Source organism: Microtus pennsylvanicus, chromosome 2 (genome assembly GCF_037038515.1).
Source record: "Microtus pennsylvanicus isolate mMicPen1 chromosome 2, mMicPen1.hap1, whole genome shotgun sequence".
Lineage (NCBI taxonomy): Eukaryota > Metazoa > Chordata > Mammalia > Rodentia > Cricetidae > Microtus > Microtus pennsylvanicus.
Genome location: NC_134580.1, coordinates 47,299,244 through 47,321,919, shown reverse-complemented (window position 1 = coordinate 47,321,919; position 22,676 = coordinate 47,299,244). Strand labels below are relative to the sequence as shown.

The following is a 22,676-nucleotide window of genomic DNA, read 5'->3' as shown; positions in this document are numbered from 1 at the left end:
ACTTGCTGTTTTCTTTGATCAGTGCGTTTATTTTCTCTATGTTATCCTCAGAATCTGAGATTCTTTCTTCTATCTCTTGTATTCTGCTGGTTATGCTTGTTTCTGTAGTCTCTATTCGTTTACCTAGATTTTCCATGTCCAGCCAGCCCTCTGTTTGTGTTTTCTTCTTTGCCTCCATTTCAGTTTTCAAGTCATGAACTGTTTCCATTATCTGCTTGATTGGTTTTCCTTGCTTTCCTAGGGTATCATTCACTGATTTACTCAATTCCTCGAACTTTCTCTTATACTTCTCATCCATTTCTATAAGGGCGTTTTTTATATGCTGTTGGGTGTCAATCACTGTCATGAAGTCAGTTTTTTTCTCCTTCTTCTTGATTAAGGTGTTCATGTCCTCCTGTTGTGAGGTCGCTGGCTTCTGGTGGTTTCGTGTTGTTTTTCAGATTGTTGGGTGAATTCTTGCATTGGCGTCTCCCCATCTCTTCCTCCCAATATTCTCCTATGGATCTTCTTTTACAGGATCAGGTCTTCTTGCCGACTGATGTACCTTCCCAGTGATGTCACTCCCCAGTGATGTTTCTCCTGGAGTCCAGTTCCGATCTCCTTGCTGCTTGGTTAGCTCGCAAACAAAGGGCCCACCCTGTTTGCTGCAGGCAGGCTATGGAGACAAAGGAGCTACCGCCTTCCCCTTTGCACTCACCTTTGTGTTCAGTCCCAGCGCCCAGGCAGGCTGAGCAGGGAGGCGCTCTGCCGCCCCAGAAGGGAGGGATGGAGGGAGACAGGGGGTGGGGGGATCTGGATGTAAGCTGGATGAGATAGGAAGAGAGAGGAGGTAAGGGGCAGTATAGCCCCTGTAGGATGACCAGGAAGTGTAGGCGGGCTGTTCCCAGGTGCCGCAGCACTCACTCACCACAATGATGTTTCACTAGTTGCCCGGATCGAAACTTCATGCTGCTTGGTTCGCTGGCAGACAAAGGGCCCACCCTGCTTGCTGCAGGCAGGCTATGGGGACAAAGGAGCTACCGAGCTCCCCTTTACTCTCCGCTTTGGGTTAGGACCCAGCGCCCAAGCAGGCAGAGCAGGGAGGCGCTCTGCCACCAAGGAAGGGGGGGGGGAGAGAAACAGGGGATGGGGGGATCTGGATGTAAGCTGGATGGGATAGGAAGAGAGAGGAGGTACTGGGCAGTATAGTCCCGTAGGTTGATCTGGAAGTGTAGGCGGGCTGTTCCCGGGTGCCGCAGCACTCACTCACCACAATGATGTTTCACTAGGTGCCCTGATCGAAACTCCGTGCTGCTTGGTTCGCTGGCAGACAAAGGGCCCACCCTGCTTGCTGCAGGCAGGCTATGGGGACAAAGGAGCTACCGAGCTCCCCTTTACCCTACGCTTTGGGTTAGGACCCAGCGCCCAAGCAGGCAGAGCAGGGAGGCGCTCTGCCACCAAGGAAGGGAGGGGGGGAGAGAAACAGGGGGTGGGGGGATCTGGATGTAAGCTGGGTGGGATAGGAAGAGAGAGGAGGTACCGGGCAATATAGTCCCGTAGGTTGATCTGGAAGTGTAGCAACTTTTTAGCTCTTGAGACATAAATTTGGTGTAATCTTAAAAAAGATGTTTTCAGATGAAATGGCTGATGTCACTGGTTTAAACAATACACAGAGACTAGTACCATGGGGGTCATGTGCTGTCTGTCATTTCCTAGGCCCAGAAGACTAAGCAGAGACCTCAGGAATAAAAACGGGTGCTTCTATGAATCATATTCCAAGTTGGATAACCACACACTTGCATCTTACCACACCAACTCAGGTCACAGACGCTGTTGTCCCACCCACTATGCAGGTGAGAACTGAGGTACATCAAGGTCTCGCACACTGTCCACTGCAACTAGAGGCACAGGCTAGCTCTACTGTCTGTGCTTTTGATGCTCTGTTGCCTCTTAGAAGGAAGCAGGGGCTGTGCAGAATGGTTCTGAAGCACAGAAAAGGCTGGATAGTAAAATATAAGGAAAACAGTCGAAGGCAAGTTTGGGAAGTGCAGGAAGGGTGAGCCGCACACACTTTCATGTGGGCAGAGAATGACTTTGCTGTCACACTCGATGGCATCTGCCAAGTATGATTTCTCAGGATGTGGTGGTTGGCTGAGAGCCTCTTATAGCCACTAGATTCCGCTCCCCCTCTGCCTTTTCCTCCTGGCCTCTGTGCCCTGAGAAGCCTCCTTCAGACTGTCCTCATCCTCCTGCTCTGAGTCTGATCCGGCTGTCTGAGTCAGGTGCTGCAAGAGACTAGTGATGGGCTGTCTCTGTACATGTACAAAAAAATACATAAGTAAATGATCTTTAAAGATTATTTCTTTAGTGCATGTTATGTGCACATGTGCATGGATAATTTGCAGGAATTGGTTTTCCCCTTCCACCACGTGAATCCTAGGATCAAACTCAGGTTGTCAGGCTTGGTGGCCAGTACTGAGCCATCTTACTGGCTGCTCTCTTTATATATATTTATCTATATCTCTATTTTAATATACATATTATTAAAGAAAAACATTTTATCCCTTAAATACCTCTACTGATCCTTCTCCATCTTCCTGTATCTGCACTTAGATCAAGTGTTCATTAAATCAGTATCTCTTATTAATCATGCCCAGACTTTATTAGTATGTTCTGTCTCCACTGTCTGAGGCTAGAATTACAGGTGAACCTTTGTGCTCATTTGGCAGTCATGTGGGTTCTGGGAATCTGAACCCCAGTGTCTTGTTCAGCCAATGCTTTAACTGCAGAGCTACTGATTGCCCTTCCTCCTCCTCCTCTTCCTCCTCCTCTTCCTCCTCTTCTTCCTCCTCCTCCTTCTCCTCCTCCTATTTTGATTTTTTGAGACAGTAGCTTTGGGGCCTCTCCTGGAACTAGCTCTTGTAGACCAGGCTAGCCTCGAACTCACAGACATCTGCCAGCCTCTGTCGCCCGAGTGCTGTGATTAAAGGCGTGCGCCACCACCACCTAATGTGATTCTCTATCTAATTGTACTTTTTACGTCAAATTTTTGGAGCAGAATTGTGGCAGGACTGGGCTACATTTCAGAGTTAAAAGTATCAACTACAAGATCCACTGGTAGGGATCCGAAGCAAGCCACAGGAAACTGAACGAGAGTCCCCAACTCAGTTCTTAAACTCTTATTGTTCAGTGAATAATAATATCTGGTAATATCTCTTGAATTCCTATTACTATCAGGCCCCAGGAACTTTACATATATTACTTTGGTAAGTTTTATTGTGTCTTGAATGTGAACTGTCCCCTGTGGGCTCAGGTGTTTGAACTCTTGGGTCCTCAGCTGCTGCTGGTGTTTTGTACAGGTGATAGACCCTGGCTGGAGGAAGTGGGTCACTAGGGATGGCCTTAAGGCCTGGCCCCATGTCATTTCTGCTGTTTTCCAGCTGTCGCATGCTTACGCATGCGTGCCCATCCTGGCGTGATGGACTGAATCCCTTCCTGAAGTGTAAGCTGACACAAGCCCCTCTCACCTTAAGTTGCTCTGCTCAGATATTTGCCCACAACAATGAGAAAAGCATCTTGCATATCACAGGTACCCTAGAGAGTTCTGGAGAGAAGCAGGACGACAAGGCAGATCAATCAGAACCTCCCCCATGTGGGGAGGTTAGAAGGTTGCAAGTTCCCAGCAATTTTTAAAGCTATCTTTAGCTTCTTTAATGATCGTCCACTACCCCCTGCTGTATGTGACCTAATACCCTTGTGAGTGTTAGGTAAGCCCTTTGGAATGTAGGAAGGGACTCTACCAATTCGGAAATTAGGAATGCTAACAGACAGCATCTGAAGCCTGTAATAGGAATCTCCCCACTTTGCTCTAACCCACCTTCCTGATTTCAATGTATTTGAAAAATGGGTTGACGCATGACTTCTATGAGCACAGAAACTTCATGAAACCAGCGCCACGCTGGAACATGGAATTTGGAGTAAACTAAATCTGTGTTCCTGGGCTATGGTCACCATATTTGGTTCACAATAAACTCACCTCCTTTGAGGTCAGAACTGTGTTGTTGTTGTTTAATCTTTTTATTTGTTTTTTAAGATTTTATTTATTTATTATGTATACAGTTCTTTGCCTATATGTATGCTTGCAGGCCAGAAGAGGGCACTAAATGTCATTACAGATGGTTGTGAGCCACCATGTGGTTGCTGGGAATCGAACTCAGGACCTTTGGAGAAATCAGTGCTCTTAACCACTGAGCCATCCCTCCAACCCCCAGAACTGTGTTTCTTGCATTGATATCTTACTATTGACATCTTAGAGACTGCAACAGAGAGAGTTATAGAAAGATGTGACAAGCCACCTTGCAGGTCAGAGCTGGGTCTGTGGTTCTTTTTTTTTAAAAATATTTATTTATTTATTATGTATACAATATTCTGTGTGCATGTCTGCAGGCAAGAAGAGGGCACCAGACCTCTTTACAGATGGTTGTGAGCCACCATGTGGTTGCTGGGAATTGAACTCAGGACCTTTGGAAGAGCAGGCAATGCTCTTAACCACTGACCCATCTCTCCAGGCCCCTGGGTCTGTGGTTCTAACCTCTTGCTTTCTGAAACATTTTAATCCTCCTTCTGAGGGTTAAATGCAGAGTAACAACTCAGCATCACACCCTCAGAGAGGCCTCTGCTGAGCTTGCCTTGAACAGCGCTTTATGATTCCCTTCAGATCATACATTGCAAATGACTTCTATTTACTTGCTGTATTTTCTTGGGGGGGGGTGCTATCCTTCTGGTTAGAACCTAAAATCCATCAAGGCAGAGATCATGTCTGTTCTCAGTGTTTTGCACAGATCTAGCAAACAGTAACTGTTCTGTGTTTGTTCGTGAATAAGTGATAATGACTTCAGAATTCATTTTTCTCCCAGTCATTCTACAACACAATCAATACATGGAAATATCCCATTTATACATAACGGTGTAGTTTGAACTCTGGTTGGTATTCAACCACAAGCTTATTTTTCTATGCATTCCCTGGAAACTTTATCACTGTGGTAACAAACTTCTGGGAGTAGGAATATCAGTTTCAAAGACAAAAGATACACATAAAAATACAAACCCAGGTGCATAAAATAATAAGCCAAACTGAACTGACACACACCAAAAATATACCAGGGTGTATTGTTGGAAAAACATTTATTGCAATTCAGTGTCAAAAAATGTTTACAAAAATATGCCACTGTCTGGTACAAACAACTATAAAAAAAGTCCGTTCATCATGCAAGAAAGGTGTGCAAATAAGTTATACAAGACTCACTTAATATATATATATATATTTTTGGTTTTTCGAGACAGGGTTTCTCTGTGGCTTTGGACCCTGTCCTGGAACTAGCTCTTGTAGACCAGGCTGGTCTCAAACTCACAGAGATCGGCCTGCCTCTGCCTCCCGAGTGCTGGGATTAAAGGTGTGCACCACCACCGCCCGGCAGGACTCATTTAATATTAAACAATCAGTTTTGCATGTAATCCGTCTAACCTTATACATTTAGTTAAAACATTCCACCCACTCTAATATTTTTCTTTAAAAACTACACTTAAAGCGTCTAAGCTTAGACATGGACTATAATATACACTCTCTTCTTTAGCCAGGATGACTGGCATTTGGTAGTATAAAGATGACACCAAAGGCTCCCAAATATGGAGCAGGGATTGGAGCCATCTGTTAAACAGCCTTGCACACAGTTAACAAACGTGTCTATTATACTCACAGACAGTGCTATTCAGTAATGTTGAAGCATCCAGAGCATCCAAAAATTTGGTGTTCGGATGTAGCCATCCATTTCCAGCCAATTAGACAGGGACTAAGTTTAGAGAGCTTTCTCAAGAAGCTTTGCTTGCTGAAGTCAAGGACACTTTGAAAAAGGCGTACCAGACAAAATTCATGGCTATCACCATCCCTTGCCTTATGGGATAAATTCTGCTAAATGCAAACAAGGTTGAACAGAATGAACTCCCACCAGACAGAACCTCACTGGATTTTATAGTGGGGATCATGGGTAAGAGGAACAGGAAGGAGGATGGATGGCTTAAATGTACCTTTCCATTTCAGGGGTACCAGCAGGAGCAAGGTCAACACTTAGCTATTCTTTTGTGTATATTTGCACATGCATGCATGCACATGTGTGTGTGTGTGCACACGTATACAGGCATGCATGCTAGTATGCCTGTATGTGTGTGCACATGCATATGCATTTAGAGGTCAGGGCAGATACTGGGCATCTTCCTGGATCTCTGTCCACTTTTCTTTTTGAGGCAGGGTCTCTCACTGAGCCTGGGTATCACTTGATTCTTTAAACTGGCTGGCCCATCAACTCCCCATGCACGAAAGTTCATGCTTGGTTTTGACAAGGAATTCATTTGATGGGGAACTCAGGTCCCCATGCTTCCATAGCAGGCACTTTATCAACCAGCCATCTCCCCAGGACCCTGTATCTATTCCTATAAGGGCATGATGTAAAAACCCAAGGGAAAAGACGAATTTGTCAAAAAAAAAAAAAAGCATGCCGCCTGCTTCCGACTGTTTTTGAAACAAGGCCGTGCTATGTAGCCCAGGTTAGAAGTCCAGTTCTCCCGCCTCTGCAGCTTACAGGTGTGCACCACACACCTGGTGTGCTAGTTGCTTCCTACTAAGCAGGCTGTGCTCAGTGGAATGCCGTGGTAGCAGCAGAATGAGAGGGTGTGAAAACGAAAAGGGTTGTCTTAGCTTATCTGGTAAGAACCAGCCTTAGAAGGTTTGGAAGACTTGGTTGCAGACCCCCATCGTGGGATGGCCTCCCAAGCCTCCCACAGTGAGGGTCTTTGGAAGAATCACACTGAGTGTCGTGAATCTACGGATACCCACAAGGTGCTTAGGACTCACAGCTCTGACATCAGGAAGCTCCAGGTCTCTGTTCAACTCTGTTGACTTCCCAAGGAGTGCAGAGGAAGGCTCCTCCCCCCAAGCCCCCCAGTTCTGGAAAGGCTTCCTCATCTTGAAAGGCAGAAACGTCAGACTGCATCCTCTCTAACAACCCTCCTTGGTCTAAAGTCTGGGATGGGAATCTCCTTCATTTAGAAAACCAAAGGTGGTTTTGTTGTTTTCTGTTTCAGCAAAGCAGAGAAAACACTGACAGAAAACAGACTTTAGAAGAATTTACTACCTTGTTTGTTGAGCCATAGATGGCCCATTATACATCAAAGAGTAACATCCCTGCGTTTGCCCAGAGGTTCAGGGTGTTTCTGAGTCTGTTTAAGCACTAACGGGTTTCAAGCCAGCATCCAGTCAGAAGAGATGGTTCACAGGCTCAGATAGTTGGAAACAGATTAAAAAAAAACAACAACAGATGCCAACATAGAAAATGATAGAGTTTAGTTAAAAAATGCACACATAAAATGACAGTCAAAAATTCACACATAAAATTTAGAGTGTTTGCACAGCAAGATGTTATTGCCCCACAGCCAGGCAGAAAAATATAAACCCAGGTGCGTGTTTTATAATAAACATTGTTTCCAACGCCGAGAACCATATACCGCTAAACGTCTCCTGCGGCGACTTGTCTCCTTCTCTCTCTGTGAATCATACCAACTGCTTAGACAAACCAAATTCCCAACCTTTTCTCTTCCATGGTAAACAAAAATAAGGCATCTGTGTCAAGAGCAGCCTCCTCACGTTGTGAGGCCACAGGGATGAGCCACCCACAAGCTGGCTTCATGGTCACAAGGAGATGGGATCGTCAGCTGAGAGCTTTTGCAGCGCAAGTATCTTGTCCAGAACACTTCCACCTGAAACTGGTCATTACTAGTCAGAAAGTTCTCCCAGCTGATGGGCTCGGGATCCCACCTTGTGGCTTCGGATTCTTTCTGCCACCCCTTTTCCCCCATTCAACTGACACACCTGTCCACTCAACCGCGCTGAGTAATGACTGGAGCTAGTTGGCAGTATCATTGGGCTGATTTTTTTTTTTTTTTACTGGCTCTTGCTTTAAAAGGAACATTCCTAAACTCTATATGGAATGGTTCTCTTTCTTTAGAGACTCTCAGCTGATTGTTCTTAAGTAAGTTTGATTCACCATCTCCCTGGGTTTGCTCATATGACTTGGAAAGAACCTTTTCCTCTCTTGCTGCCTGAATGACTTCAGAGTGGGCATAACTCAAGTTCTGTTTTACAGCATGCAAAGGAGGGACAGGAAGGTACAGTAGGAGAGAGAAAACAGATTTCTTCTTTGTGTTGGAAAAAATTCTTCTAGCAATTTCTATATCCACGCCCCTCTCACTTTTGTAGCCAGGTTTTTGTGTCTTAGGTCTGGGAATCCTGGGTGGGTTTGTCAAGAGGAATTCTATAGACTTATTCCTGTTCTAGGAGCAACACTTTTTAAGTCCCGTCATTTGTATGTGAGGCTCTAGCCATGCCCTAATATGGATATCTTGCCTGCTCTTCTCTCCATTGCTCCTCCCTGCTACACGACATCAAAGATGTTCCATTACTACTCCTCCCCCACTCCCTCTCCACCTGCCAATCCTTCCTATTTTCTACTAACCAATGAAAGTGACCCATACATGCTCCTTTTTCCTTTTAAATCAATTCTTTGGCTGTGTCGCATACCATATCCAATGACACCAAGGTTCATGGAGGATCTACAGGCACCTAGCCAACATTTCAAAAAGCTGGGACCTCACTGCTTGGGGTCAGGGTCATTTTACACAGAGACAGATGGTTGCTTGGGGCACGTAGGATGTATGCCTTGTGCATTGTTGGCACTCCATGAGACTGGCTCACCAGTTTTCTGCTGGCAGTTCAAAGTAGGCAAAGTTGCTGGAACTGTAAATAAACCCCAAGGTCCCAACAACTTTCCATCTCTAAACAACTTGACAAAGCGGTGGTAACAAGCTGATAAGAACATGTGAAAGGCCATGATCCCCTAACCCTAACAGTGTCACTTAGAGTCACTGTTTCCAGAGCTTTCCATAGCAATGGCAGACCCAGCTCCACCCCACGTACAGAAGGTGAGGTATTGTAGAGAGTCTGACAATTATGAAAAAAATGTCTTCCTTTCCTTCCTTCCTTCCTTCCTTCCTTCCTTCCTTCCTTCCTTCCTTCCTTCCTTCCTTCCTTCCTTCCTTCCTTCTTTCCCTTTCCTTTCTTTTCTTTCCTAGTCTAAGCCCTTAATGTAAATCTTAATGTAAAAATAATTCTGGGGAGAAGAGTTAAAAAAAAAGCAAAAAACTAAAAAAAAACCACAAAACCAAATAGAAAAACTCCTAGCTGTTACAGGTTTGTAGTCTCTAAAGTTCAGCTTTATACATCAAATCTTGTTCTTTTACAGTTCCCTTTCCTCATTACAGGCCTCTGAACTCAACTTAATTTCTCCCTCAAGGAAGAAGGAAATATGGAGAACTTTTGGTGTAAGTACAGATACTACAAACCAGGGAACCCTGCAGACTTCATCTGCCCACGCGGCACTGACCTGAGCATACTCTATTACTGAAGGCAGAGGTGTTGACTGTCTCTTGTTTCTATGTATGTTCGGTCACCTTTCCTTTCCTTCGAGGACCACCCCAAGCATCAATGCTTCAGGTTACACAATCCCTCACTTAACATCTATGTGGACACATTCCTACTTCTGATTATTTACCAAGGATGTGCATAGTGGTAGTTTTATTTGGAGATTTTTTTTTTAAAAAAGCAAATACAACTGCAAATATATGTACATTGTAGAAAAGCAACAATCTATAAAAAGTAAAAAATAACATTTCCCCCACCCCAGGAATTAACTCCTGAAGTCCTGAGATTTGCTTTCTTCCACAGTGTTCATATCTCTGCTTTGCAAGACCCCCTGGGATCCTTTGTCTTTTGCCTCTCTTTGTTTTAACTCAGTCTTGAAACAAGCTTAAGATGAACTCAGCTCCCTATCTAGCTGGAACTCCAGGCTTCCTTTTAAATCACGCATGTGAAAAGTCCCCATTCAGGATGACTCAAGTTCGATGCTAAACCTAAAGAACAGAAAGAGCCTCAGCTCCACACCCCGCCAAGGGGAAGCAGCAGCTATCAGAATGCTTAATTGGCTGGTGTGAAAAATGTCTCTCTCAAGCCTCAGTTCTTAGACTCCACTAAGTTCACAGACATTCACTAATCCATGACGACACCCATGGAAGACCAGACAAGCCCAGAAGTTAAGCTAGAGGAGAGTAGAGTTAAATCAGAAGCGCCAAGCCACCATCTACAGGTGCCCAATTCTAGTTCTTCGTGTCTTCTGCTGGAGCTGTTCTTAGGCTGGCCTTCTGGTTCCGTACATGAGCTACAACATGGAAGGAAAGAAGGTGTAGACTGGGAGCAAAGAGGGGAAGGGAAGTCAGAACCAAGGTTGTTTCTAATAGCCTTCCCATCTCAGATCTCTTTACAGATGAAAGAACTTACATGAAACACAGACATTGCCTGCTAGATAGTGCACGCTGCCAGAGAGCAAGCTACGCTTTCAGAGGTAGACCATTGTGTGGCATCTTCGTAGGATAAGGCCTTATGCCTGCGTAGGTGTCCAATGGGTGGACTTCTTCGCCTGTTCAACAAATCCCAAATCGAAACCCAAAGCCCAAGGCTTCCTCAGTTGTAGCATTCATTCTCCTTCTTTCTCATTTTGTCTTAACAACACCATCACATTGTAAACAGAGTGTTCTGTCTGGTATTTGAGTTTTGCGTCTTTTTTTCCTTCCTAGGGAACTAGGAAGTTTCCATGAACATCAGGAGGACTCCGTTTTTCACGGCAGACAGAGTTCTCGCCCTTAGAGTCTCACTGGCAAATTCTTGGGGGAAAAGAAAAAGTCTATTTACAGTATTTCCGTGTTTCCGTACCAGTTCTAGTGTGCAGTTCACATTTGTAAGTTCCCATCGGCAGCTTCGTCCCTTCCCTCCAACGTCTTCTCAGTGACTTCGCTCACAAGTTTCAAGCCAGTGCTTACAATGTACACTATTTACAAAGGAAGTCTCCGAATTCCCAGCCATCCGATCAGCGGGGAGTGAGGGGGGAGGGGGCTTGTGAAATGCCGTCAAGAGGTGGGATTCAGAACTTGAACAAGTTGATGAAGTCCTGCGGGGAGAGTGAGACCGAGCAGCTCTCTGGGTTGTTGGCTGTGCACGGGTGGTCAGTGCCCTGAAAACAGCATCATGGTTAGATCCGAGTTCTCAGGGGCAGCTCCCTGGCTCTCTCGGGCCTTGCCCAATCTCTTAGCAACTCTGTCAAAAATGCCACTACAGGGGCTGGAGAGGTGGTTCAGCGGTTAAGAGCAGGTACTGCTCTTGCTGAGGACCCAAGTTCTGGTCTTGAACGTGGGTCAAGTGGCTCACAAGCATCTGTGGCTTCAGCTCCAAGGTACCCGACACCATCTTCCAGCCTCTGCAGGCACCGCTCTCATATGCACATACCACACATAAACATGTATGCATGTTTATGATGAAAAAGACCAATAAATCTTAGAAGCAAAAGAATGCCACTGCATTCAGGGGGCGAGTGGAGTGGCTGGTATGTGACCGTGAGGATCTGTGTTTGGATTCCCAGTACCCACATGAAAGCTGGGCATGGAGGCGGGCATCCTGTAACCCTAGCACTGGGGGTGAAGCAGAGCAGATGGGGCCCTGGAGCTCATTGGCTGGCTAGTCTAGTCAATCTGGTGAGTTCCAGGTTCATTTTTTTTTTAAGGTGGTGAGCTACTGATGAAAAAGGAGACTGTGACCTTAGGCCTCCATACACATGGGCTCATATGTGCACACACACAACACATCTGCACATACTATCCCTCCCCTCCAAAGGGATTCCACAGCACTGAGAAGCTGAAGAATTCATGTTTGCCTATGTGTTCCCCTGTGCACACAAAGATAGAATATGTGGTAAGCGGGTTTCAGAGACAAATCAACATAAGGGGTGGAAGAAATGAAGGGAAATGAAGGCCTTGCAGTTGCTCTTCCCTGTCCAAGTGCTGAATGAGTTTCTCTCTCCTCTTAGGTGGAGGGCTGAGATAGGAAAGAACAGGGAAGAGCTGGCCTCACGTTGCTGACAGGGCTGGAGGCAGAGACTGAAACACAGGCCATAGAGAGTGTTTAAAGGCTTGCTCTTCAGCTTGCATGGCCAACTTCGTTACCGAAGCCCGGCAGTGGCCCTGCTCAGTCAGCTGGGCCCTTCCACCTCAATTACCGATCGAGAAAATGCCACACAGACTTGCCCACAGGCCAACTTTGGGGGGGGGCATTTAATAAACTGTGGCTCCCTTTTCCAAAAGGACGCTAGCTTGTGTCAAGCTGACAGAACCCTAGCCAGCACAGGCGCATACCTTCCAGGAGAGGATGTGGCAGTGTCTGCAGAGCTGCAGGGTGTCCCCATACTGCTCTCTCCTTGGGTAACATCGGATCAGCTTAAAATACATCTTCTTCCAATCCAGCTGTCCTTTGTCCGACAAGATTAATCGCTTGCGGATCTGAAAATCAAACAGAGAAAAGTAATTTCCAGAGAGTCCACCAAGAGGACAGTTTGGGGTTTTCTGGTTCCAAAGATGTGCTCCCACTCTTCCCCCCACGTTTTTACAGGGACCCTAGAAAGGCCCAGGAAAGAAAGCTGTCAAGTTGGAAAGCAGCTTTCTTAGCTCTCCTGCTTACTGGGTGCTGTTTAGCCAGCTTTCAGAAGAAACAGGGAACTACGCTTTCCTAGTGGTTGAGTGCAGTGCCTCCGACTGGTCAAAGCTTAGGCCACTCCCATAAGCCACTTTTCTTCGCTGTCGACCTGGACAATTATTTCTAGGAAGGCTCAGTCACTAGCATCATGGCTCTATTTTATGTTTAAGTATCAGGTGCTTCATGAAAAGAACCTGTTGAATTAATGCACAGATGAAGAAATTGGTAAAACAACCCTGGATGAGGAACAGGTTTAGAGGGCGCCCTAGGGCATCCGTGGGCCCAATGCAAATGTAGGGTCAGCTGTCTCAGCCTAAGGGTCACTTCACTAATCTGAATGCACCAGTTGGTCATTATGGCCTTGGTCTCTTCACCTGTTTGAAGGGGGCATGATAATATCTACCCTTCCTGGGTGGGGAGGGTGAAAGGAAACACTCTTCATAAAAGTGCTTGAATATAAAGCACCATAAAAAGGTCTTTTTTTTAAAAAAAAAGAAAAGAGGCAATACCAATTTGTGAAAATTTTGTGTGAGTCATAAAATGTAATTTGGGGTAAGGATTTATCTTTCCCTAATCAAGACAATAGTGACAATGACAAGGAACCAAAAAGCAAAAAAACCACACATTGACTTAGGAATGTCTTAGACCAGTGGTCACCTAAGACCACTGGAAAACACAGTTATGTATGCTGTGATTCATAACAGTAGCAAAATGACAACTGGGAAGGAGCAAGGAAAATAATTTTATGGTTGGGGGTCACCACAACATGAGGAACTGTACTGAAGGCTCGAAGCATTAGGAAGGTTGAGAACTGTGGTCTTAAACTGTTGCTTTCTAGTAAACCAGGCATTCTAGGAGGCAGGCAGTCCCGCTTCATGCTGGAGAAGGATGGGTCTTTTCAGGGTAGGGGCAGATCAGGGAGCATGAGGAGCGGGCCACTGGGCTTCACTGACCTGTCGTTCTGAGAAGTGGTACTGGCAGAGTCTCTTCCACAGCAGCCGGTCCTCACTGAGCACAAGAAGGTCTGGGGCTGCCTGGCCCAGGCTGACCAGGTCCCGCCCATCACTCAGTCTCTGCATGATGTTCAGTTGCAAGCACACAGGCAGGTCCGTGAAGGTGAGGCCTTTGAAGGCAGGCTGCAGAGAGAAGGCCAGATGATAAGCTGGAAGTTAGAGAAGAGCCATTTTCTTGCCATAGCTTGCTCCCAGAACGCCATGGTTCCCAGATCCTGCAATCTCAAGCTGGCTTATCAACAGCTAGATTCCCAGAGCTGTGATGCTCCCGGTCCAACAGGTAAGACCGATGGCAGAGCCTCCAGAGGACAGCCAGGAGTGTCTTGGCTGACTGCAGCCTGCAGGCTTTTCCTGTCCTTGCAACCTTCTGCTCTAAAAAGACTACCCAAACAGCATATGTTGAACTCTTTTTATTATATTTTTCTTTTTTTTCTTTTTCTGAGACAGGGTTTCTCTGTATAGCTTTGGCTGTCTTGCAACTCACTTTGTAGACTAGGCTAACCTCAAACTCAAGAAATCCACCTGCTTCTGCCCTCCAAGGGCTGGGATCAAAGGTGTGCATCACCACCATCGCTATATTTTTCTTTATTTTTGAAATTTTCTTAAAAGTAAACAGTGACATATGATACTATCTACCCCATTTCCCTCTTCTAACCCCCCTGCACCCAAAAGGTTCCTCTCAACTTCAAGTCCTTTTAAAAGGTTGATTTTTCTTGTATGTGTACAAGTGTTTGTCTGTAAATGCACCATGCCTTGCGCTGCAGAGGTCAGAAGAGGGTGTTGAATCCATCGGAACTGCAGTTATGGATGGTTACGAGCTGTCATGTGGGTGCTAGGAACTAAACCCAGATCCTCTGCAAGAGCAACAAGGGTTCTTAACCACTGAGCCATCTCTCGAACCTCTCATGTTTGTTTGCCTGGATAGCTCTCTAAGTCTAATTAGTGCAGCCCATGTGTGCATGGTGTGGGCCACCCACTGGAGCATGGGAGCACATTGGATTTTGTGCTTTGTTAGCTTCACTATTCAACTTCAAGACTCACTGCCTTCCAAAAATGCCACCACCCTGATGGGTGGCCCAGGCAGACACCTGGCCTCTCATCTCACTGTCCTCTGTGATTTCAGATCATTCCACTTCAGTGCACTCTCTGGCACCCAAACCATATCTTGCTTACCTATGCACACTGCCCTCACCCACCTGGCCTTCCTTCTCTTGTCTCTCAAACCCACTTCAAACCTATTGCCACTGGGTATAGTGGTCCTCGCCTTTCATCCCAGCATTTGGGAGGTAGAGAGAGGAGGAGATGTGTGTGCTCATGGCCAGCTTGGTCAATATAACAAGTTCTAGGACAGCCAGGGCTACATAGAGAGATCCTGTCTCCAAAAACCAAGAACCAAATACCCAACAAAGAAAAACAAAACTCAACCATTTCATTTGACCTTTACTATCTATGTATTCCCTCCCCCCCTCCTTAGGTCTCCTTCACTGTGCCTTCTTAGAACTCCTACGAGCTCCCTCAGTGACTGACTGCAACCCCCCCTCCTTTCTGCACAACCCCTTCCTTAAGAAAGGCTGAATGGAGCATTGCTTTCAGAACCTAAGGTCCTTGACAGCAGGGGGTTGGCTTTGTTTCACTGTTGTGTCCTGGTGTCCACAATGTTTGGCACATCATAAGAACTCAGTAAATATTAGTGTAATGGATTAAATCCAAATAGTTGAACAGGAAAAAAAAGAATAACACAAAGACCTTGTGCATGTGTTTGTGTGTGTGTGGTATGTGTGTTTACAGGACTATATGGATGTACTTATATGCATTTGTGTGGGTTTGTGTATGTTTGTTTGCATTTATAAATACGTATGCTTGTGCATTTGTGTTTGTGTGTATATGTTTGTGCACACACTGGGAATGGCTGGCCCCAAAACCTTTGAGCTAAAGCTCTACTGTAACCTAGGACACCAGGGAACATTTAATTTAAAAATTTTTAAATTTATCCTACAAATATGAGTGTTTTGCCTGCATGTATGTGTGTACACCACATGTATACTTGATGCCATGGAGATCAGAAGATATTGGGTCCTCTGGAACTAGAGTTACAGATGGTTGTGAGCCACCATGTGGGTGGTGGGAACAGAACTCTCAACTGCTGAGTGATCTCTCTAGCTCCTCCAGGGGATGTTTTAAAAACTGTCCATTTACATATAATACACACATGTAATCAACCTTGAGCTTCTGAAGGAACTTCCACTATACCCTCAAACTTATATTCAAGCCCTTTCTTATTTTAAAATTTGATCATCTCAAGATACCTCACCTAGACCTATATCCTTGAAGGCAGGACCTATATCTTGTAGGCCTTGGAGACTAATCCAGCACAAACAGCCCTTGGGGCGCTTACTGGACAGGCACAGAGGAAAAATAATAATAGGGATTATTTTTCTCATCAAATTTCTGGGGCAGGACCTGTAGGAAGCACAGCAAAGCCCAAACACATGGGGACTCCAGGGACTACTTGGTACCAGCCTCATCGGGATGATGCCAAGTTCCATTTGATCTTGTCAATCACCTGAGTCCTCTGGTAGGCAAGACATAAACTGATGGGAAGAGAGGCCACAGAAGGAGGACTTAATGGGAGCTGCTGAGGAGAATGGATGTGGCAAGGGAGGAATGTGATGGGGGCAGACAGCATCCTGGGAAGTCTGGGCCTCAGTTTCCCCAGCTCCCAAAGACTATGTTTAGAATACTGAAGATTCCTCTAGCCCTAATGATCGCAGGCCTGCAGCGACTCAGGCCTCCTGTTTCAGAAGTGTCTGTGATTTGACAATTTTTACTGCTCACTTCTACCGCAGGCTGTTGGGCTGAACTCAATTGGTTTGCAACATTCAGGCCTTTGTGTGACCGCAGAAAGCCCTAGACCTATTTGTCATTTATCATCTGCTGTTGATCATATGAGCTAATAAAACTGCCATGGGATTTTCTTTTTGTTTCCAGCACTTCAAAGCCTCTACTTTTTTGGTTAAAACTCCCAGGCCAATTATTACATTAACTCCTATTAAAGGCAAGTTGGCCTGGCAGAGTTTGCTCTGTCAGATTTTCAAACCTGAACTTTTCCAAAACCCTTGCCCAGACCTCGTGCCAAGCCCTTATTCCTGATAAATGGTTAACTGCTTACATGCCTTCTCCCTTTCGAATATAAACATATAAAAGGGAAAATATGTCACTCTTGCAGCCTTAGCCAAGCATTTGGCTGAACTCCATTTTGTCTACCCCAGCCCCCATTTTCCAAAACATTGCTTTGCCCACAGCACTGTAATTATATTTTATTTTCCCCCTGCAAACCAGTTCTCTTAATTTCGTCCTTCATCCTTTATTCTTATATAAGTTACATTTACAAATAAAAATTGGCTTGAAAGAATTAGACATGAAGATTTCTAAGGCAAACAAGGTTATGTGCCGAGACAACAGTGGCAGATAGTGGGCAGACAGGGAAGCTTTTACTATGAAAGGCATTTTAATATTTTCATGGATTAATATTCTTTTCTTCCTGAGAAACACAGAACTATCATCCAGACTGAAGTGATTCGACTGTTCTTGTTCCCTCACTGTCCCTCGACTCCCTCATCCGCCCCCCACCCCGCCCCAGGATCTTATAGCCCAGGCTTGTTTCAGATTTTTTCTATAGTTGAGGATGACCTTGAACTCCCCATTCTCCTGCCTCCACTTGCCAAGTGTGTTAAGATTAGAAGATCCGTAACAGTTGGGGATCTGTGTGGGAAGCTCTTCTTGACAGCTCTCAGAACAGCACAACTCAGAGCCCCCTAGTGGGTTCAGGAAAGGAGCAGCATAGCCTCTGGGAGCAGCCTGTTCTGGAGTTTGATGTCAGACATCCTGGTATAGAAGCCCCAACACAGTTCCACTCTGCCCTCCATGTACTTGGCTTCTACATCCTTGAATTCCATGAGCCACATATGGAAACTACTGACAGAAAAATGCATCTGAACTCACAGGACTTTCTTGTCCTCCTGCCCTATGCACATAGCATCCTATAAGGTATTAAAATTGGGCTAGAGATGAGTTGCAAGGCAGAGGAGGGTGCATGTGGGCTAAGCATAGTCACTATGCCATTGTATACAAAATACTTGAGCATCCATGGCATCCACGGTAACCTTGGGGTGTCTCTGAATCCATCCTCTGTGGAGACTGAGGATGCTTTCTCTCAATTACAAAACAAGGAAATGAGTATCTCTCAGTGGGGCTGGGTATAAGAAATGAGTTAATACATAGAAGTACTTAGCACAGGACCCAGTAAATTCCTGCCGTTTACCCTAATTACAACTAATTACGAGATAAGTTAATTATCACATGGGAATGACTTACAGTGTGTGTGCAGGCAAGCCCTTGATCACAACACCTAATGCATCTATAATAATGCTTCCTACACACCAGGCCCTGCTCCAGCTGCTGTCCTTAGGCTGGTTTATGCAATCTCACACCTATGTTTAATCTCACCCAGGGATAGGGAAGAGCTGGGCATGTCTGCTTCTCGTTTCCAAACGAGGAAAGTGAAGAAGCATGGGGAGACTGAGTAAACTGTCTGAATCTTGCAGTTGGTATAATTTACCACTTTCACCCATAATCTAGGACAATATTCTCCATTCATGTTCCCCGGAACCCTGAACATGTACTTCAGCACACGGGTTAGTGGGGAGCTGTCTCTTCAAACCAATATTCATCTCTTCAGCTAAAATCCACTGATTGAGCCAGGTATGGCGCAGAAGATGAATGTCTTCTTCTTTGGAGACTGTAAAGCAGTGGCTGGAGACAGATGTGTATGTGCATGAGAGCCTTCTGGCTAATCAGAACTGTTCTGAAGAAGACTGTGATAGCGGCTGTAAGAGATGGGATGAACCCGGGAAAATTGTGAGCCAGAAGTCCCTGAAGGGTGTGTAGAGAAGTGTGGGGTTCCACCGGAGCACACCAAGCAGATGTTAGCGGCGGGGGGGTGGGGGGGTAGGAGGGAGGATGAGCTTCAGGGCTGGACTTCTTAAGCAGAGGATTTCATTGGATTAAAAAGTTTTTTTTTTTAATAAGCTGAATCAGTGGATAAATAATTGGAAGAAAACTAGACGGGGAAGAGTTTGTAAGCACACTTTGCCATTTTAGGAGTCAACAGTCCCAGCTTCTGACTTTGACCTAACTGTTGTGTAGTGCTGGGAAGAACCCTGGACTCCTCTGGTCCCCACTTCAATACCAGCCTATGGAAGGGTAATAGTAATTACAATGGCTGCCTTTCAGGAGTGTTTGGGGCCAACCAAGGAGGGCTTTAAGGAAGTAAGGTCATGGGAATGCAAAGAATGGGAGACCTGGGAAGACCACTCATCTGAGGTGGTCAGAAGGAGCATAGCTCAGGGTAGGCATAAATGAGAGCTGCAAGGGTGCTTGAGGGGAGACAGCCTTGCAATGAGCCTTGTTAGTTTCTTTCATTGGCTGGGAATTGTCTCTGGGGAATAAGACAGGAATTATTCAGTCCAGGGCACAGAGAATGCTGGAAATCAGGTAGCAGGTTAAAATGAGTTTTCTGGGATCGAGGAATGGAATTCTGCTCTTAACTGTACATGGCTAGGCTATTGCTCTATTTCAGAGAGGAGCCTGGGATAAATTATTAAAATTATACTGTTTATAATAAATGCTTAAGTTTTCTTATAACAATCCTACAATGGGGATCATTTCTGAAAGATGACCTACATTTGGGCTCTGCTCAGCTCTTTGCATGCGTGTGCTTGCAGGCACGGGCATGTGTGTGCATGCACATGAGCTTGTGGGTGTGTACAAGCAGGGTTGTTGAAGCCTAAACAGCTCTAAGGAAGCCATGTAACAAGAGGTTTCTAATTATTCCTTCCGCTTTAGAATTTAAGAAACCAAGGGGCAGAAAAATCATTCACCGTGAAGAAAGAATGTGCTCTTTGGAAACGTCATACAGCAAGGTAATTGTTTAGAAGTCACAGGGTTTCCTCTGTGTCACCTTCACATGATACATGCTGCAGTTCCAAACTGTGTGGGTCCCGGAAGCCACTTAACCAGCCCAGTGTGTGATTAGATAAGTAGCCAAGTGTCGTGTGAGCTTCCCGAGTGTGCCTGTCCATTAGTGAGCCCTGAGAGATTACGCCAGCAACGTTCACACAGTTCTGTGCGCGCCTTGTCTCCCGCCCCTATCACCATTAATAGGATGGGAGCCCACAGTGAGTTCTTATTCTGAAAGCCAAGAGAAATGCCTGCTATATGAAGTCCTATGCTGGTAACGTACAGGCTCTGAGTGAGTCCAGTTAGTATTTTCTTACATGTGTGTTCAGGCTTGGTTCAAATGTCTTTTGTCATCACTACCATTAAACAGGACTGAGATTCTAAAAGGCTGGTGGTACCAGCTCTGTAGCCACTGTCTTCTGGGCTCTATTGTACTAAAGGCAGCGTCCCCAGTCCACAAACAGCTCATTCTTTTGAGGAAATGAGCAGAGAGCTCCCCGAAGCCCCACTGAAGACTTCAGCAGACAGCCAACATCCCTTCCCTGACAGCTATGTTCTCCGTTTTGTTTCTGTTTTTATTTTTTGTTGTTGCATGGTGTTACAGTTGGCTGTCATCTTTAACATTCCCTCCACCTGTTTTGCCAAGTTCTTCTTCCCACTCCCCCTTTATCAGGATGCCCCTCATACCGTCTACCACCCTCAGCCCAAGGACACGGCATCAAGTCAGAAGCAACCTGTTGCTGCATCACTAGAGAGGACGTCATGCTCTGGAGTCTGCTCAGTGTCTGAGCAGGGGAAGCTACAGTGGGGTGAGTGGGGGCTTGCACTCACCCTGGTGATCTGGATGCTGCTCAGCTGCTGCTGCCAGTGTAGAATGGTCTCCATCCGATACACCCACATGTTAATGTTGCCCACCAGCACAGACTTGCCAACTCTCTGGACCAGTGTGCATAAGGACGTGTAGAGGGTCTGGAGAAGTTCCCTTATGAGTCTTATGTTTTGCTGGTCCTCAAGGACTTGAGTGGGAAGAAGAAAAAGGAATATTAAAGTCATGTTATGGGGACCATGCATGACACAAGTGGTCTTTTCTTCTTTGTTGTCTACTCCCATGACTGGACACTGTCTCTCTTAGGATGCCATCTTCTTTCTCACCCGTGTTTATTCTATACTCAGGTAATGGGTAGAGTTTCCGTTATCTAGGTCCCTCTTTGTTCTCTTCTCCTGGGTTTCTAAAGAGCTCTCCTGTTTCAATTCAGTGCCAATGGTCCACCTGATCAGAACACGGCTTTTCTGTTCAGCAGCTGACATGCTTTTGGATGGCCAATGGAAGACTGCAGTTTGGGGGTTCAGAAGGCTGAGTTCAAACCCTGCCTGGCTAACTTCTAGATGATCACAGGACGCTCATGTCTCATACGCATCAGTCCCCCCATGTGTGAAATGACTCAGTGGAGCCAGAGGTCTAAGGTCATGGCTAGTCCAGTCTATGCCTCCATTCTGCCTTGCACACAGCTGCATGTCCTAGGAATATCGAAGCTCCAAGGTGAAGGGTGGGGCACATGTCCTCAACGAGGAGCCAGTCAAACTTAAAGTAAGGCAAACAGCTGATTCTAAAGAGAGAACAAGAAGGCAATGGTCTTGTTCTTTGCCAAGGGCATGGGTGGTACCTTTCTCCTAAGCTGGAAGCGAGGGCCCCTGGGATTCAGCCGACATTGTTTGTTGCCATCCACTCACGTTCCTTTAAATCTAACGACATGCTACTCGATGAGAAAGCCCACCTGCCTGTTCCCACGCCTCTCAGGAGGGTTGAGAGAGGGCGGCAGAGCTCACCTTTCAGCACGACTTTTTCCAAGATGTTCATGAAGTTCTTCTGGGCGATACCACTCAGGGATGTGAGCTGTGACTTCGCTATCAGTTCCAACAGCTGTGGGTAAAAATAGACGTTGCCAGGCTTAGTATACAGAGAGATATTTTTCTCCTCTAATCTTCACTTTTGAGTCACATGACACGCAGATACAGACTGACAGGGGAGAGAGAGTGATAAATGGCAGGCAGGGCCACCAGGCAATAAAACGCAGATGCTCCCAATGAAAGACAAATGGTGGTAACTCAACACTAGGAACCAGGTTGAATATTTAATGACTTTTTTTCTTTTATATATAAAGGGTTTGGGCTTCGGCCAGGGCTAATCCATTCTATTTGGTCCACTGGAAAGGAGAGCTGACAGTATTCTGGAGGGAACAGAACCTCCCGTGACCCGTGAGCACAGGAGTTCTGCATAGTCACCCCCAGGGGGAACTGTTCTTGCCCTGGCTTGAACTTTCATCCACTGGCACCCACTGCTCTCAGGGCACAGCGAAGCCTGTGTTTGGTGGCCATGTGCCTGAGCCAAGGAAGGGGTGATTCTTTTCTAGACACAGTTTGCTTTTTCATGTTCAACAAACCTGCCTGACTAGACTCCTTTGCTGCATTTACCTTTTTTTTAAATTTTATTTTATTTTTATAGAAAGATGGCAAGGAAGAGAAACTGAGGGGTGCACAGTGTGGCTGTCTATTTCTTCCCGGAGGCACAAAGGAGAGCCCTTGTATCTGCTAGCTTTGATGGTGTCTTATTTAAAATTTATTTTACATGTAGGAGTGTTTTGCCTAAAAGTGTGTAAGTGTACCATATGTGTGCCTGGTGCCCCTGGAGGCCAGAAGAGGACATCAGAATCCCTGGAACTAGAGTTACAGTGAGTTCCAGGACAGCCAGGGCTACCCAGAAAAATTCTGTCTTGAAAAATCAACCAACCAACCAGCAAACAAACAAAACCCCCAAAGATGTGAGTGTTGAAAAATAAAGTGACAAGAATCTTCGAGATCATCTAGTGCAACCCACTTCTCAGATGGATCAAGTGAGGCTCAAGAGTACCACCAGGGTCGGGGAGATGGCTTAGCAGGTGAAGATACTTGCTGTCAAGCCTGATGACATGAACTTGATCCCCAAA

General features: G+C 45.8%; 1 protein-coding gene across 1 annotated transcript in view; it reads right to left on the bottom strand.

Annotated features, from left to right (window-relative positions):
• Positions 1–7,353: 7,353 nt before the first annotated feature.
• The window catches only part of Fbxo32 (F-box protein 32), a 38,958-nt gene continuing 23,635 nt past the window's right edge, over positions 7,354–22,676 (bottom strand). Inside the window, exons 5-9 of the mRNA XM_075960978.1 lie at positions 21,520–21,613; positions 20,524–20,708; positions 13,615–13,797; positions 12,325–12,468; positions 7,354–11,150 (exon numbers count right to left, since the gene is read on the bottom strand). Coding sequence (XP_075817093.1) covers positions 11,061–11,150; positions 12,325–12,468; positions 13,615–13,797; positions 20,524–20,708; positions 21,520–21,613 — 696 coding nt within the window. The 3' untranslated portion in view covers positions 7,354–11,060. The remainder of the gene's footprint in view (positions 11,151–12,324; positions 12,469–13,614; positions 13,798–20,523; positions 20,709–21,519; positions 21,614–22,676) is intronic.